General features: G+C 36.5%; 1 protein-coding gene across 5 annotated transcripts in view; it reads right to left on the bottom strand.

Annotated features, from left to right (window-relative positions):
• Nucleotides 1-454: 454 nt before the first annotated feature.
• The window catches only part of ADCY7 (adenylate cyclase 7), a 66,920-nt gene continuing 52,853 nt past the window's right edge, over nucleotides 455-14,521 (bottom strand). For all 5 annotated transcript variants that reach the window (XM_075765957.1, XM_075765958.1, XM_075765959.1 and 2 more), the window contains 13 exons: nucleotides 14,300-14,397; nucleotides 13,507-13,591; nucleotides 11,994-12,131; nucleotides 10,736-10,798; nucleotides 10,099-10,137; nucleotides 8,549-8,712; nucleotides 7,233-7,314; nucleotides 6,503-6,658; nucleotides 5,664-5,810; nucleotides 5,124-5,231; nucleotides 4,205-4,319; nucleotides 3,458-3,582; nucleotides 455-3,340 (listed from right to left, as the gene is read on the bottom strand). In XM_075765957.1, the coding sequence (XP_075622072.1) occupies nucleotides 3,194-3,340; nucleotides 3,458-3,582; nucleotides 4,205-4,319; nucleotides 5,124-5,231; nucleotides 5,664-5,810; nucleotides 6,503-6,658; nucleotides 7,233-7,314; nucleotides 8,549-8,712; nucleotides 10,099-10,137; nucleotides 10,736-10,798; nucleotides 11,994-12,131; nucleotides 13,507-13,591; nucleotides 14,300-14,397 (1,467 nt within the window). In that variant the 3' untranslated portion in view covers nucleotides 455-3,193. The remainder of the gene's footprint in view (nucleotides 3,341-3,457; nucleotides 3,583-4,204; nucleotides 4,320-5,123; nucleotides 5,232-5,663; nucleotides 5,811-6,502; nucleotides 6,659-7,232; nucleotides 7,315-8,548; nucleotides 8,713-10,098; nucleotides 10,138-10,735; nucleotides 10,799-11,993; nucleotides 12,132-13,506; nucleotides 13,592-14,299; nucleotides 14,398-14,521) is intronic.

Genomic DNA, 14,521 nt, shown 5'->3' with positions numbered 1-14,521 from the left:
AACTGTCAACCTGGCTTTTTCTCCAGTAGTCCGAAGTAGTTGTTAATGAAGTCACCACTAGAATTGTTTCACAGTTCTAGGTAATTGCAGCTGAAATACTGCTCCAGGGAATTAATTTTCCCATTAACATTTAAGTCAGTTTCATGCTACAAGAGAAGACAAGATGCACAACAACCGTGCCAGCCCAATCATTACTGGCTCACTCTGTAGCATTCCAGTTCCCATCACCTTTCATACAGTGCAGTAGAAGGCAACAGATGACAGGGAACAGTATTGAAATTATTCTTTAGTTGTTGAACACAAGTATGTTACTCTACATATTTTCCACTTACACGATTTTTTTAAAAAAAACCCACCAAGTTTATGAGCAAAACCAACCTCATTATAGGGGTATAACAAATATGCCTCCTTTTCTTGGGAATCCTTCATCAAAATAATTCCAAAACCAAACAAGTTTCAGGAAGTTTTTTATTTAATGGTAAAAACAAAAGTTTGTTCTTTAAAATAGATTGATAATTCAAGATGTTATTAGCTCTTCAAATTAGATACAGTGCCATTTTCAAGGTTGAAGAAACCAATAATGCTATAAGGAAGATTTTTCTAACAAGGTTATTTCCTCAGTCTTAAACATCACAGTTCGCTCTCAAAAGGACTGCTGAAAACAATTGTTTAAATACAGTTGCTTCCTAAGTTGAACTTTTTCTGTGATTGAATACAGCTATTACACAGTTCCAGTTCTGATGAGAAATTAGAAAGGCATCCTCAGATCCAACCCCTTTTTCATTGCACATGGTTTCCAACTCCTCCAAGTATGCCTTGCCCAGTACACTAACAGCAAGTGAGCGCTCTGAGTACACAACATCCTTTCAAAACTGCAACAAAACCTGCTGCTTCCAGCTCAATATGCTGCTTCTGTAAAGGAGGGTAAGTTGAAGTGATGCCCAAGCAAGTTACTAGCCTGACAGGCAACACAATGTAAACAAAAGCATTTCAAAATGCCGTTTGTTACAGACAGCGAGTTTTCTTTCACAGATAACTTACGTCTACAGTCTACTAGTTCTGTGACCACAAACACTTCAGAGCCAGCTCTATCTGTAGGCATACTGCACTTTCCAAAATATATTCATCAGGCAAACGGTCACTTTACCTAACATATGACATCAAAGACTGCTGAAAGGAGCCTTTGACACATGCATGGTCCTCAATAAATAAATATCTCAGACAAACGCTTGCTGAGCATCTGTTACTACAAATATAGAACATTCAAGAGTAGCAAAAGCTGTTTGAAAGTTTATTCAACTACAACACTGACCTTATACTGACAAGACACCAAGTATGAAACTTCCTTCAGCAGAGTCCATACGTGAACCAGCCAACCTCAAACAAAGTTTTTCTAATGTGCTATTTTCTGTTGGAGACTTAACGACATAGACAGTTTTGACCTACCAAATTGACAAGCACGATTTTTAATCCACAGTTGGACAATATTTAGATTTGTTCCTGTCTTGAAACATAGTCACTTCATCTTCTAAAGAAATTACACAGTAATTAGAAAGCGGCAGTGATGCATAGGACTGCTTGTTAAACACTTTTCCAGTATGGTTTAGTACTAAACCCAGAAATACTAGTAAATGCTGCTTTGTTTGTAGAAGAGTAAGGCTTAACAAAACAGAGGTTGAACTCGGTAATCACGGTGCTGTTTAGTCATACTGCATGTGGTCTGTCAAGGGGAGGGGGAACCCATCCTTAGTTAATAGATGTAGTTGGGCACAAGATGTTAGTCTTACAAAATACCATCATCTCCACCAACAGAAAACAGTGACTGCAATAAGTAGAAAAATGCTAATTTAGAAATTAGCAAAAGCCATTAAGAGCTTAAAACCTTTATAAACTAAACTAACTTACAGCAAGTCGATTTCCATGATCTTACTAATGCTCTATGCATACTTTCAGTATTGAGGCTCTGCTGAAACATTTCCATTATGAATGTTTTTCCATACATCCTTTTGTAACCTTCAAACCCAATTTGTTTCATCAACTGCATTGCCTTTAAAAGGTGTAAGAACCAGCCAGTGGCTGCTCAGATTGAAGAGACAAGAGTAGAAAAAAAACCCCCAAACCCACCTCAGATACGGTTCTGTTTATACAGTATCTGCTACTGTTTCTCATACTATCCCTTATCAGTTCTGTTCCTCAGTTTCCAAACAATTCAAAACAGATTTTTTTTTCCTTCTGTAAGTGCCCTCAAGAATGCAGTCAGCACGCACAATTCCTGCCGAGTGTCAGCGATACATGCTGTTACCAGAGACTGTTTAACCAAGCATGCCGGGTAAACTGCGGGTGCTCAGTGCTCCTCGAGATCGGGTATATTGCTGGTAATTTAAAGCCAGAATTTTAAAGACATTCTCTTATGTGACTGTATAAAATGTGCATGCAGATACTCAATACAGAGGCACAGAAATAGAGAACATGTAATATAATGTAAACACTCTGAACTAGATGAAAGTTATTTCTGAACAGCTGTTGGTCACGAAAACATTTGCGTAACGCAAGGTAGTACTGTGGAGGAGGCGAAGACAATAAAAAGTGATCTGATATCATGCAATTAATTTTGTTTTTCCAAAGGAGCTCAGCGCAATTATCATATGATATATTTGAGTTACTTGTGTTCCTCTTTCCATTATTCAGCCATCTTCTGCTGTGAAGTCTGTTTAGCATTAAAAGCGGGATATGCAGTGCCAAAGTATCATCTCACATGTTTGTGACAAACACAATACTGTAAGCAGGCGTGTCAAAGAATGAAGCAGTGGAATGTTTTAACGAGTGTAACGAGTTCTACAGTGCATCCACATATGTTGTTACTGGAGCTGTTAAGACTCCCACAGTGCATGTAAGGAAAAGAACTAACTGAAAATGCTTCATGGCAATTCCAGGTAAATCCTCAAATTATTCCAGGAAAAGGTAGTCTCTTTCAGACTGGTGGTTATGTCTCTTCTAGGGACTTTTCAGAACTTCTCTTCTTTCAAAATAATAATTAAAAAAAAAAAAAAATCATTCTCTTATCTTGAGATGTAGAAGAAATAGGAATAGTATATATGTTTTTAGAATAAAGTCCTTCACTAAGGAGGGAAATTCTAAGTCTTCACAGAAGGAAGGCAGTTCTAAGTCTATTTCAATTAACTTCATCATAGCCTCAGTTCAGTCCCATTCCTTGGAATTTGGCAGTCTCAGTGCAAACAAAGTAAGTCCTCAGTTCTCCCTTGCCTTTGACATTAATGAGTCCCCTACATTCACATGAATATCCCAACTCCTGTAGTATTTTACTTGTTTCTTCCGTGACCTTTGTGTGAAAAGAATTAGAAACTCTTGTGAAATTCTTCTGATTATTCACATTTAAAAAAAAAATCCATAACCAATTAGAAATAATTTCTTAGACATTCCATGGCTGATTGTTTACCTGGATTTTCCCAAGCTCCCCCGTACTCTCCATTCGGCTAGCAACGTTAACAGTGTTGCCCCAAATATCATACTGAGGTTTCCGGGCACCAATCACACCAGCAATCACAGGGCCATGATTTATCCCTGTGTAAACAAATGCAGGTGTCATTACTGAAGAAGAAAGTTATGTGCTATCTAGCTTCATTATTAGCCATAAGTCATGTGCTTCAGGGGAAAAAAAACCTCCAAACTTCACCTTGCAACAGGTTTCTAGCAATCAGTATTACCCCTGTTCTATAATCTTAGTGCTGAGGCTGAGGAGATGTGAAATGATTCATTCATTGTAACACAGGAAGTCCCAGAAAGAGCTAGGGCAAAGTTCACACCAAAGCAAAATTCTTCCTTTTCTCCTTTTAGTATATAGAAACAAACTTTTGTAGAATGACAATACTGTCTTCAGTGAACACTTAATAACAGGGTACCTCCCTCTTCATCCACACCTATAATCTTCTCCACACTCATCCAGCTGCAGTCTTTGTATTGCTCCCTCCAGCAATTAGAGAAGCCCACCCGTGAAGGAGTTTGGCACATGTAAAAGCTAGACTAGACATCACTACCTCAGCTAGTCAGCATTTTATAATCATCCAAATACTGTGTTGAGAGTTAAGACAGGCTCCACAGCACTCAGCAATTTACCTAAGTCATCCCACCTCATTTTAATTTTTACGGAGCTGCAGAGCCCACGTTCTTCACAAGCTGAACTTACCAATACGTAAGCGGAAATTGTTAAAGGAATGTCGGTTGATGCCATCCAGTTTACTCATCAAGGCAATTCCATACTCCACCATAATCCCAATGTGAGCGTGCTGTCTTTCCTTATCCTACACAATGCATAACAGATATTAATGATCAAATTACAACACAGAAGGTTGTGCCAGGCTACTATTCCAAACCATTACTAGTATTGAATAAAGTATGTATTTAGAAGGATGAGACCACTCATCCTTGTAACTGTGCAGAATTGCACAATTCAACAAACATTCCACATGGATTTAAAAAACCACATTAAATTCAACTGGAACGGCTAATAGGTGATATGATTAAATTTTATAATGAATTTATGTCTGTTCTTTTGGATTCCAGATTTAATTTTACATGTTTTGTATATATATTACATACGTGCATCCTAATGTCGTACATGAACTTGCTATAGTGAAAATGAACCTGCGTACAGAAATTGGTTTTAATTCTTCTGGGTGACAAATAGATTCAGATTCAGATCTAACGTGGCACTTGAGGATTCTCTTTTTGTGCCAGTTCTCAGGTACAAGAAGCTTACTGTCCAGTTCTGAGACAGCCTGTTCTTTGGCAGCCATTCTTTGACTTCCCTACTATCAGAGCGATTCTGTTATGCATCTACAAGTGTAAAGCTACTGGAATCAAAGATTAAAGATGTAAAAAGTATGCTGGGGTTACAGACTTAATACCTGCTTAGGAAAAAAAATGGAACTAGGAGATAGATAGTAATTCAACAAGAGACAATACACTTTTAACATCTTTTACCACATTTCAGAAAGTCACTCTTGGTGATTGACCTTCTCTTTTATATGACATTATATTTTGTTACTCTGAAATGTGCCTATGTACACACAGAATATCAAAGGCAGATTTCAGAGATAACGTACCTGGTTGTTCTCTTGGCCTGGTGTAACACTGAGACCAGCTGCTGCCATGTAAGTGCTTCCAATGGTTTTTATTTTTTCAACACCACTAAATTTAGGTTTTAACAAGAGCTGTTTGAAGGAAAATAGAGACTTGAGACTTTAATACCATATTTCAGTGTAGGATTTAACCAAAAATCTTATACTGTCTACAAATAAGCATTAAAGTCCTCTAGGAATACTATCAATCGCATGAAGGTTAGATAAGGAAGCACTAAGGATTAGTTGCACAGTTTTGCTCTACCTGCTCATATGAGAAATAAAAGCACTGAAGCACTAAAATAAAGTCCTGAAATTCAGGACTTTCAAACCATACCACTAATGCATTAGATGATGCAATTGAAAACCCCCATCAGATAGGAATCTATCTTTCAAGATTGCAAAGCTGAACTCAGACTATTAGTTCAGCCCAACAGCCATTTTTCCCTCTCTAATGCTCTAGTGAAACATTGTATTTTGCAGTAAATATGTAATCCAGTCCATTTTTGCCAGAAGCTTAATTACCTCATCAAAATCAGCAATGATTTCATTTAACAGCCGCAAGCATTCCAGGCCTTCTTTATTGACATCACATTCAGTATAAAACACCTTAAAATCTGGTACCGATGCAAACATGACACAGACACAGTCATAAGATTGATGGTACCAGTCCTACAGGAAAACAATACATTCACACATCGTCAGCAGTTACCTTCCACCACAGGTATTCAAAACTATAATTATTGTTTGTAACCAGTAATGAAATGACAGTTTTCCTATGAAAACAACTACAGTACTTTACAGTAGGCATCTCTTATTTTATCAGAAACATTAAGGAAGTTGATTTGCCTGAGGAAAAGCTGAGATATCTATGTATCTTAAAGATTCTCATCTATTCTCAACAGTGCCAGTCTTATGACGCTTACCATGGCTGTAAAATCTGATGACATGCTGGCAGAATAAGATGGATGTCTTAAAAAATCTTTATCGATGAACTTCTCACTGGGGTTGTTACCAAGGAGATACTATCTGCTCCTCAACTCACTTTAAAAAGGTGGCCTACATTCTCTGGTAAAATACAGTCTTTGGAAAGCAGTAAATCCTTTTTAAATATCTGCCAAACTCAAACCATGTCCTGAAGCCAAACCACCAATTCTGAAAACAGATTTCAGAGACTGACACTAAAAGTTTGCATTCTTTTGAGGCCATCTGGATAGCAGATTCTTGGGTTTACAAAGGTCTTGGAATACAAACATGAGGCAAAGAGCACAGAAGCTTACAGTCGTCTGTGTCCGTCTTAGCATGACATTCTACGTCACACAAACCCAATTTACTGTCCTTCACATAGCAGAGATTAAATATACCTCATTTCGTTTTTCACCAATGAAATAGGCAGCAACGTGTGCTGGAAGTACATTTTCTAGCAAAAGCCTGTTAACGTTCTCCATTGTTTCAAACTGTTCATGTTCTTTTTTAAACTTGTTCTTCCACAGACAATCCAGTCGACAGTAGTAGTCAATCTGCAAAGGGACCAAATAGTATATGGATTTAATTTATCCTATGTCGCTGAAAAATTAGTCAATTTATTCAAAAAGTGTAGTAGCAATAAAGTATCCTCAAGGCCTTTTGAGTCTACATAGTCATGAAAAACGTGCTTTGAGAATGAAGGTCAGACAAATATGAAGCAGTCAGTACAAATGAATGTCATTTGGGTACCATCAGGTGTAGTTACCAAAATTACATTTTAATAATATGGTGATTATTTTTATCTTTAATTACTGCCTTGATTTAGGATGATATTAACTTATAAATACAGATAGATCCAAATTGGAAGAATTTGGAAGTTCTGACTTCTGTAATGTAAACACTATTGAAAAAATATAAACACTTTCCATCCTTTCACAATAAAATTTTTGTATTATCTATAACTAAGTACAAGTAAGTATATTATCTACAACTAAGTACAAGAATATAAAAAAAGATCAAACTAGATACTAATTTAGTGCAAAATTTCAATGAACAATACTTTTGCATTTTATTTAAATCAACTTGCTGCAAGTGAAAGCACTTCCCTATTGCTTTTTAAATACATACCTGTTTTGCAAGTAAAATAAGGGTTACATAAAACAGAACCAGATATAAATTAGTCATTGTCCTTGGCTCTTTGATGAAAAGCCTGAAAACAAGAAAGCAATGCAAAGTCATTTGTATCCTTGAAGAAAATCCACATGATTAAGGGTTGGGGGAAAGAGGAAAGGAAGAAGAGTATAGCAGAAAACGGTGTCTCTGTCTAGACATCTACCCCCAATGCCATTGTTCATTTGTGCCAGTGGCTGTCTGGTTATAGGTGCTACCCTAATAGCAAGAAAGGATTATCATTCAGTTCAGTACATTAATTGTGTTTAAAGTAATGACAAAACGGGTGCTGAAACCTTGTTAAGTAGCTATTGTAGTGAGATGTTCAAGTAACCATGGCTCTGTCTTAATGGAGCCATCTTAATTCCCCTTGCACTGAGTTGCAGCTTTCCTCCCCACACCACCCCACAAAAAACACAGCCAACAAAACCTTGAAGTAGGAAAAGAAACTTTCTTGTTTGTGGAAGGAAAGATGACAACAAATAAAAACCTGAATTGCTAAAACAAAGACAGCCATTAAATCACATCTGTATATAGTTCCATACAAATCTGAGATGCCACTCATATTTCATAGTGACATCAGTCTGCCTTGCAACTTCTATTAATTTTCACAAATGCAAACTAAATTCTCGTTATATGAATAGCCCGGGATTAAGAGGCTAAATTAAGAGCTCATTTAAGCTTTTTTAAGCTGTGCTGACAGTTCACAGCCTCGACAAAATAAATTTATCCTAATCTTCAGCTATGAGATTACGCTGAGAATCTGAGAAACAGACAAGTGAACAGTAAAACCCTTCCACATATGATTTCTCTTAAGTATTTCTATAGTTTTTTCAAATAGATCAGATAAGTTGCTGTTATTTTTCAAAATATGTGCAGTTAGTGAGGTAAGTAAGAGTTCGCCATCCTATTGACTAGCAAGGTCTCACAAGCACAGCGTGAACATCAGACTTTTAGCAAGGCTTTTCTTCATAGTTTAAGAGAAGATCAACCTTATTATGAGATTTATATTCTCCCCCTAGTCTTTAATGTAAGCTAATCATCCAGAAATCTCAGAAGCCATATTAAAGAATTTTTCAGAACACACACACTTTCTTAAAAAAAAAAAAAAGTGATATGGTCTAATACGATTTCCATGTCATTAACTTTACAGAAAGGTTTGTAACATCTGACTTACATCTTTCCGATATTTCAGTATTCCAGTAAGTGTACAAAAATCTAACACCTCCTTTAATGAAACATTATTGTCAGTTATAAGAAACTTTACACTGCACCTGGTACTGTTGCCATAGAAGCTCGAGTTCCCATGCTGAAGGGTATTAAAAATGATGAGATATACAGTCACAGCAATGGACAGGAGGAGAACTTTGAGTTCAAAGCTCATCTGAAGAAATACCGAGCAAGCAATGAACCCCAATATGCAGCAGTAAGCATAATACTGTAAAAGAAGAATTTAAAGAGCAGTTGCATTATTCAGGCTTTATGGATAAGAGGACTTTCAAACCATAGCAAATGCTCCAAGTTCAGGATCATTGTAATCTAAACAGAAGAAATTACAATCACTTGCAAAATACACATAAAGCTTTATTTTTAATTGCACTAAAAGGCTGAATACTTTACTTTTTTTAATTTGTTCAAGACAATTAAATAAAAAGCATCACACCAACATAAGCAGTGTCAGGTAACAACTGAGGAGTGTTGCGAATTTATCTTCTGAAGTCTATTAATTTAGGCAATTATTTATTTAAAATTTCAAGACTAACCTAAAATAGATTCATAGTGCAGTGAACAGGCTCTGAACCAGGAACTCCAGCATTCTGATCCTATTTTTGACAGTGCTCCCCCTTTGTAACCGTAAGCAGATACCACATTTCCATCTCCCCCACCTGCAGCACGTGAAGACTGTGACCTGTTCTCCAACCTTAGATGCAGCTCCTTCATAAGAACTTTGATGCTTATAAGCATTACAGAGCCAGGGTCATTATCCAACAGAATTACTGAAAAACCTCCCAGAGGAATCACAGTTCAGGCGTGGTGTCCAAGGTCAGCACACAGCTGGGAGCATGAAAACTGTCAGGTGGCACACAGTGTGTTGCGCAGACAGGATTGCTCCCTGCAGGCACAGGTGTAAGATGCTGAGCTAGCATACTTTAGACTACAAACTACTCCAAAATTACCTCAGCTTCTGCTCCTCAAGAGTTTATTTCTCTTTATGTACAAAGCATAGCTTTTCACCAATAATAGCACAGACCTACCACAGATCTGGGAGATTCTTAGCTAAACAGTTAACGTTTCTGCTGAAGTGAATGAAACCAGAACAATTTATGGGACAAGTCAGGATCAGAGCCCATACAGTAATGTATTATACCATCTGTCATCCTAAAGGCATTGAGTCTAACCTCCAAAATGGACACTTACGGTTATATCCCTGAAGCCAGACCTCTGCAAAAGAAACCACTACACAGAGAGCACTGACACAGGACTGTTGCCCATTTAAGCCATTTCACTCTATCAAGATACTTTACTGGGACACTTGCAAGTACAGCTCTCATCTCTCAGACTCAAACGTAATCATTATCCTGTTCTACTGCTTTTTCCTCAAGTTTCAGATCTACTTTTAAGTCTGGAATTTCAAAAAAGTGCAAAGCTATACTTTATTCAGCACAGCTACAGCAGCTGAAACATCTTGATTTCACGAAGAACTTTTCTGCTGTCAGATACCTAAAAAAGCTGTGTTTTATACAGCAACAGAAACTGGCAGTTGTCAGTAATACATACAATATTCAAGGATCTTGGTTTAAAGTAACATGTATTCACTACTTACAGTTTCCTCAACGTAGGATTGAGTTGTGTTTCCGAAAGGCTGATTTACAGACATAGAAGAACAGAAAGTTATCAGATGAGTACAATGTGTATTATATGTATGTAATTTATCATTTGTCATACGGACTTGAATGAAAGGGTCCTCACACAACATGCTACACATCGTTCAAAAACACATCCATCATCTAAAGGGGCAGCCAGGTGACAAAGGAGCATCCCAAACATTTGGATGATCTCAAAATAGAATGTTCTTTGCAATTAAAGAGATAAAAAATTAAACCCTCAAAATGACACAAAAGGATTATTTCTAAGTGCTGAATCTATCCTTATAGAAATGCTAGAGAACGACTTTCAAAGGTGCTGAGTAACCAAAATAAGCCAAGGCTGCAACTTTATCCATGAGTACTCCAGACTTTTGAAAATGCCTAAAAGATGCACAGTAAAGCCATCGCTAATGATAGAAAATATCCCTAGAACTGCCCTGTGGCAGGAGTAAATCTTTCTGTTCAATGATTTAAAAATTCTATCTTTATAAAAAGATTAAAAGGTATAAAAATGCTGCCATCCATCTATATTATGCACACCATCCAATATTCATTTAATTTTAATCTTAGAAATGAAGATGGTATTCTACTCACATAGGTGGTAGCACACAGGTCATTTGATCCAGTAACGTTTGCAGCTTTGTTTGCAGCATCTCCCTTCATTTATTAAGGTGAAAAACAAGGAAAAAATATCAACAAAACCACCAAACTTGTTAGCAGGTAGTTACTAATTTTAAGGTTTTTTCTCCATATATTATACAACGAGTCATGATCTGGTTGCCCATTCAGTGCTGCTGCAATATAAATGTTGAAATATAATATCCCATATAGTTTGATTAAACATATATGCACACACAAGGTGCAAGGAGGTTAAAATTGCCAAATATTTACTTATTTTTTAATTCTGGGTAAAGTTTCACATTATGACTATGCTAATCTAACAGCTAACTGGCACAAACATGGTTCTGCTGTCTCACCCCACAGTTTCACAGCTGCTCTTCCTGTTTTCTTTTAGGTGCTCTCTGGTGGTGTTCACATGACACCACTGTGAGTCAATTTACGGACCTAAGCCAGCAGAAAAACAATCCTAGAAAAGAAAATTAAGCATTTTCTGCAGTATAGCTTTCAGAATAAACTCCCCATGGAATCAAAAGAATGGCAGACTGAGGACATGGGATCAGAAAGACATTACATTTAGTAGCTAGCCATCAGACAGGTTTCACTGTTAACATAGTATGTCACATAAAGCTTGTTTAAAAAAAAACACAACAGAGTGGTCTTGAGCATGAGGTTACTCCAAAGGGCTGTTTTTCAAATGTATGCAGCCCAGGTACAATACAATATTCAAACTAAAGTTAAAAGACACACTCCATTTGCACCTTAGTCTAGCGGTAACTACCCATAATGTCTTTGGTTTTAAAAGAGAGTCAAGCTATATTCTTCCCTCTCCCATCTACATTATTACTAGCTAATGCAAATAACACAGTGAACTTAAAACTTCTACTTACTGCAGCCAAACACTTAAACCCACATTAAAAAAATGGAAGACAATCTTAGTGATGATGGTTATAATCAATAGTAATTATAAATGCCACCTTGAAAGCAAGAAAAGGTGATGTAAAATAGACCAAGTCCACCACACGAACATTTAGTTCTAAAAACTGGGAATTTTTACTTTTAATGCTTTTTACATGGCATCATGCATAATCCTTGTGTAAAGCAACTCATGCTGCGAATCGGACATTAGAAAAAGCAGCAAAAAGCAAGGTACTTGATGAAAAGAATACAGGAAGTTACTGAAATTGTGGATGTTACAGTAAGTTCATAGAATAAAGATAATGTGATTACTTACCAAATTAAAAATGGCTATAACCAGCAAGGCACCTATAGTGATGAGTGCTAAAGGAAGCCTAAGTAAAGGCATTCTTTCCACCTTTTCTGAGATAGCACAAAGATGGCGCAGGAAGGGCCACTGTTCTGAGCAGCACTTCTGTAACCAAAATTAGTTTGCTTCAGTAACATGGATAACACTTTAATACATGTGAAGAAATATTTCTAAATATAAAATCCTTTTTCTCTGCAGGAGAGCGTCAAGAGTCTTCATTGCAATCCTTATTTAGAACTCTGGATCTAGTCATTCAGATTAAATACTTAAAGCCTTTCCACAACTGACAATGGAGATAATGCTTCCTTGTTTCAAAGAGGCTGGGTGCTAAAATTTTCTGAATTTCTGCTTTAAAAATACAAAACTATGATCTGATTGAAAGTTCTAGAGAAATAGTGCTAAAAATATAGTGACAACCTATGTTGTATTTTTTAGTGATAGAGCTATAATGTTACATTTGGAACTACATTTCCAGATGACTAAATCGCAACCAATCATAGACAGTCGCCTTTCTTGCCATCCTAATATGCTCCATTTGTTGCTATAGTGAAAAACATCTAGTGAAGCATATACTTTTAATGATTGCAAGCATTATTCAAGGATGCTATACCAAAACGCTCCCAGCATAAAACTCATCTGATGCAATTGTGATCTTGAAAATTGAACCTGGCCCTGTAAGAGACTTTCTTTTTGTGGCAGTTTTCCTGGGAGACCACCATCACCACTCTGCAGTTAGATGATGGCGGATGTTCTCAACAGAACTTCAGAATTCCCTCTCACCCTTGGGCTAGCACAACATAGGTTTGATGAGCATAAGGAACTCTCAAAAATCCCTTCCCTCTCCCACCCCTGCCGCCAGGTAGCTCTTGGACTGGAGAATGGTTTTGTTTGTTTGTTTTATCGCTGAACACTATGTCACTTTCCATTTTTAAACAGTAATTGCATACATTTAATAATGCAAAGAAAAAGGAACTAAAAATGCAAAGTGTCCTAATAGATGTAATGGTTAATTTGGAATTCTAACAGCTATGAAACTGTTGCCAATAAATTATTCCTATGTTTGTAATTTTCATGGGGCTTTATAAATTATTAGGAGAACTAATCTTGCATTCAAACTTATTTTGATTTTAGTATTGTTTCCAGTATAGAAAATACCAGGATTTACAACCAAAATTATTATTAAGGACAAGCATAAAAATAAATTTAAAAACCCAACCCCACTCAGCAAGTGTTAACGTCTTCCTCTTCCCTCCTACACATCTATTCTGACACCCAAATAATTCTGAATTACAGTGAGAATTTTCAGACATGAAAATCTGTTTCAGGCAATGAAATCTTCTGGTAATCTGAGATTCAAGGCTCCTGTAACTAACTATATTTAACAGCTCAATTCATCATCCTAAAAGATAGACCACGGTGCCGAATTACATCCATCCACTTTTGAAAACAGGAAATTTTTTTTTTTTTTAAATAAACTTACCATACATTTCTCAGCAAAGCACACAAACAAAATAAGCACAATGATGACTGCAACAATGCCAAAGGAAATTCCTAGTTTTGCAGTTCTAGACAGAAGAGAAAGCATTAAACAAACCAGCGTTAAATGAGGGAAAAAAAACAATTTTCAAACTGCAATTCAGACTAATGTTTTCTAAAAGCATTTCTCTATGTTTAAACAGAATTTTTCTTCCAATAGAACTGGATAACCATAACATTGCAGAGGTTATTATTGCTCTGTTCCAACTCCTCACTGGCAGCCTGAACTACTACCCCATGCATAAACCACATGGAAATTGCACTGCAACAGCCATGAAAAACAAATACGCCATAACCTTCAGCATTACCAAGCATCTGCTTTCTCAGAGGTATGAGAAGCAGCTCCAAGTTCCCTCCTTGTATCTCTACAGACAAAATGACCACTGAGCACATTTTAACCAGCTAATCCCATTTTTCTGTTGCTCGTTCATGTACTTACAGCCAACTATTCTTACAAAATAGCATTTCTCACTTTGCTCAGTACACACAGGAAGATGATCATTTAACACAATATTAAAGAAATAGTTCTGTTTTATTTTCATACTGATATCTAAGCTCTTATGCCAACAATATGAACGCACTCCTGTATTAAGGGGTAAATTAGTCCTAAGAGGTATATGTTTCTTAAACGTAAACCCTCAGGAACTCCAAAAGACTTTAAAAAGTTTCATGCACATGAGTTTCACTTTAGCTGTTGGTTAAGTTGAATTATAAATTATTAAAATACTGACACTTACTTTGGCATTATAAACATCTGTATCAGAAATATACAGAGGAACACAAAACCGGCACATGCGAAGTAACTCTTCATTTTTAGAATAGGAATGGTGCGATACTGAAATACAGATTATAATAAATCTTAAGGATAATTCAGGGTTTTTTTAAATTCTATTAGATTTTTATGATGACACATATATGCAAATTTATACTGTACTATTCAAAATATACATAAAACAAGA

This window comes from Balearica regulorum, chromosome 13 (assembly GCF_011004875.1).
Source record: "Balearica regulorum gibbericeps isolate bBalReg1 chromosome 13, bBalReg1.pri, whole genome shotgun sequence".
Taxonomy (NCBI): domain Eukaryota; kingdom Metazoa; phylum Chordata; class Aves; order Gruiformes; family Gruidae; genus Balearica; species Balearica regulorum.
Note: the sequence above shows the minus strand (reverse complement) of the source record. Positions and strands in the feature narration are given on the sequence as shown.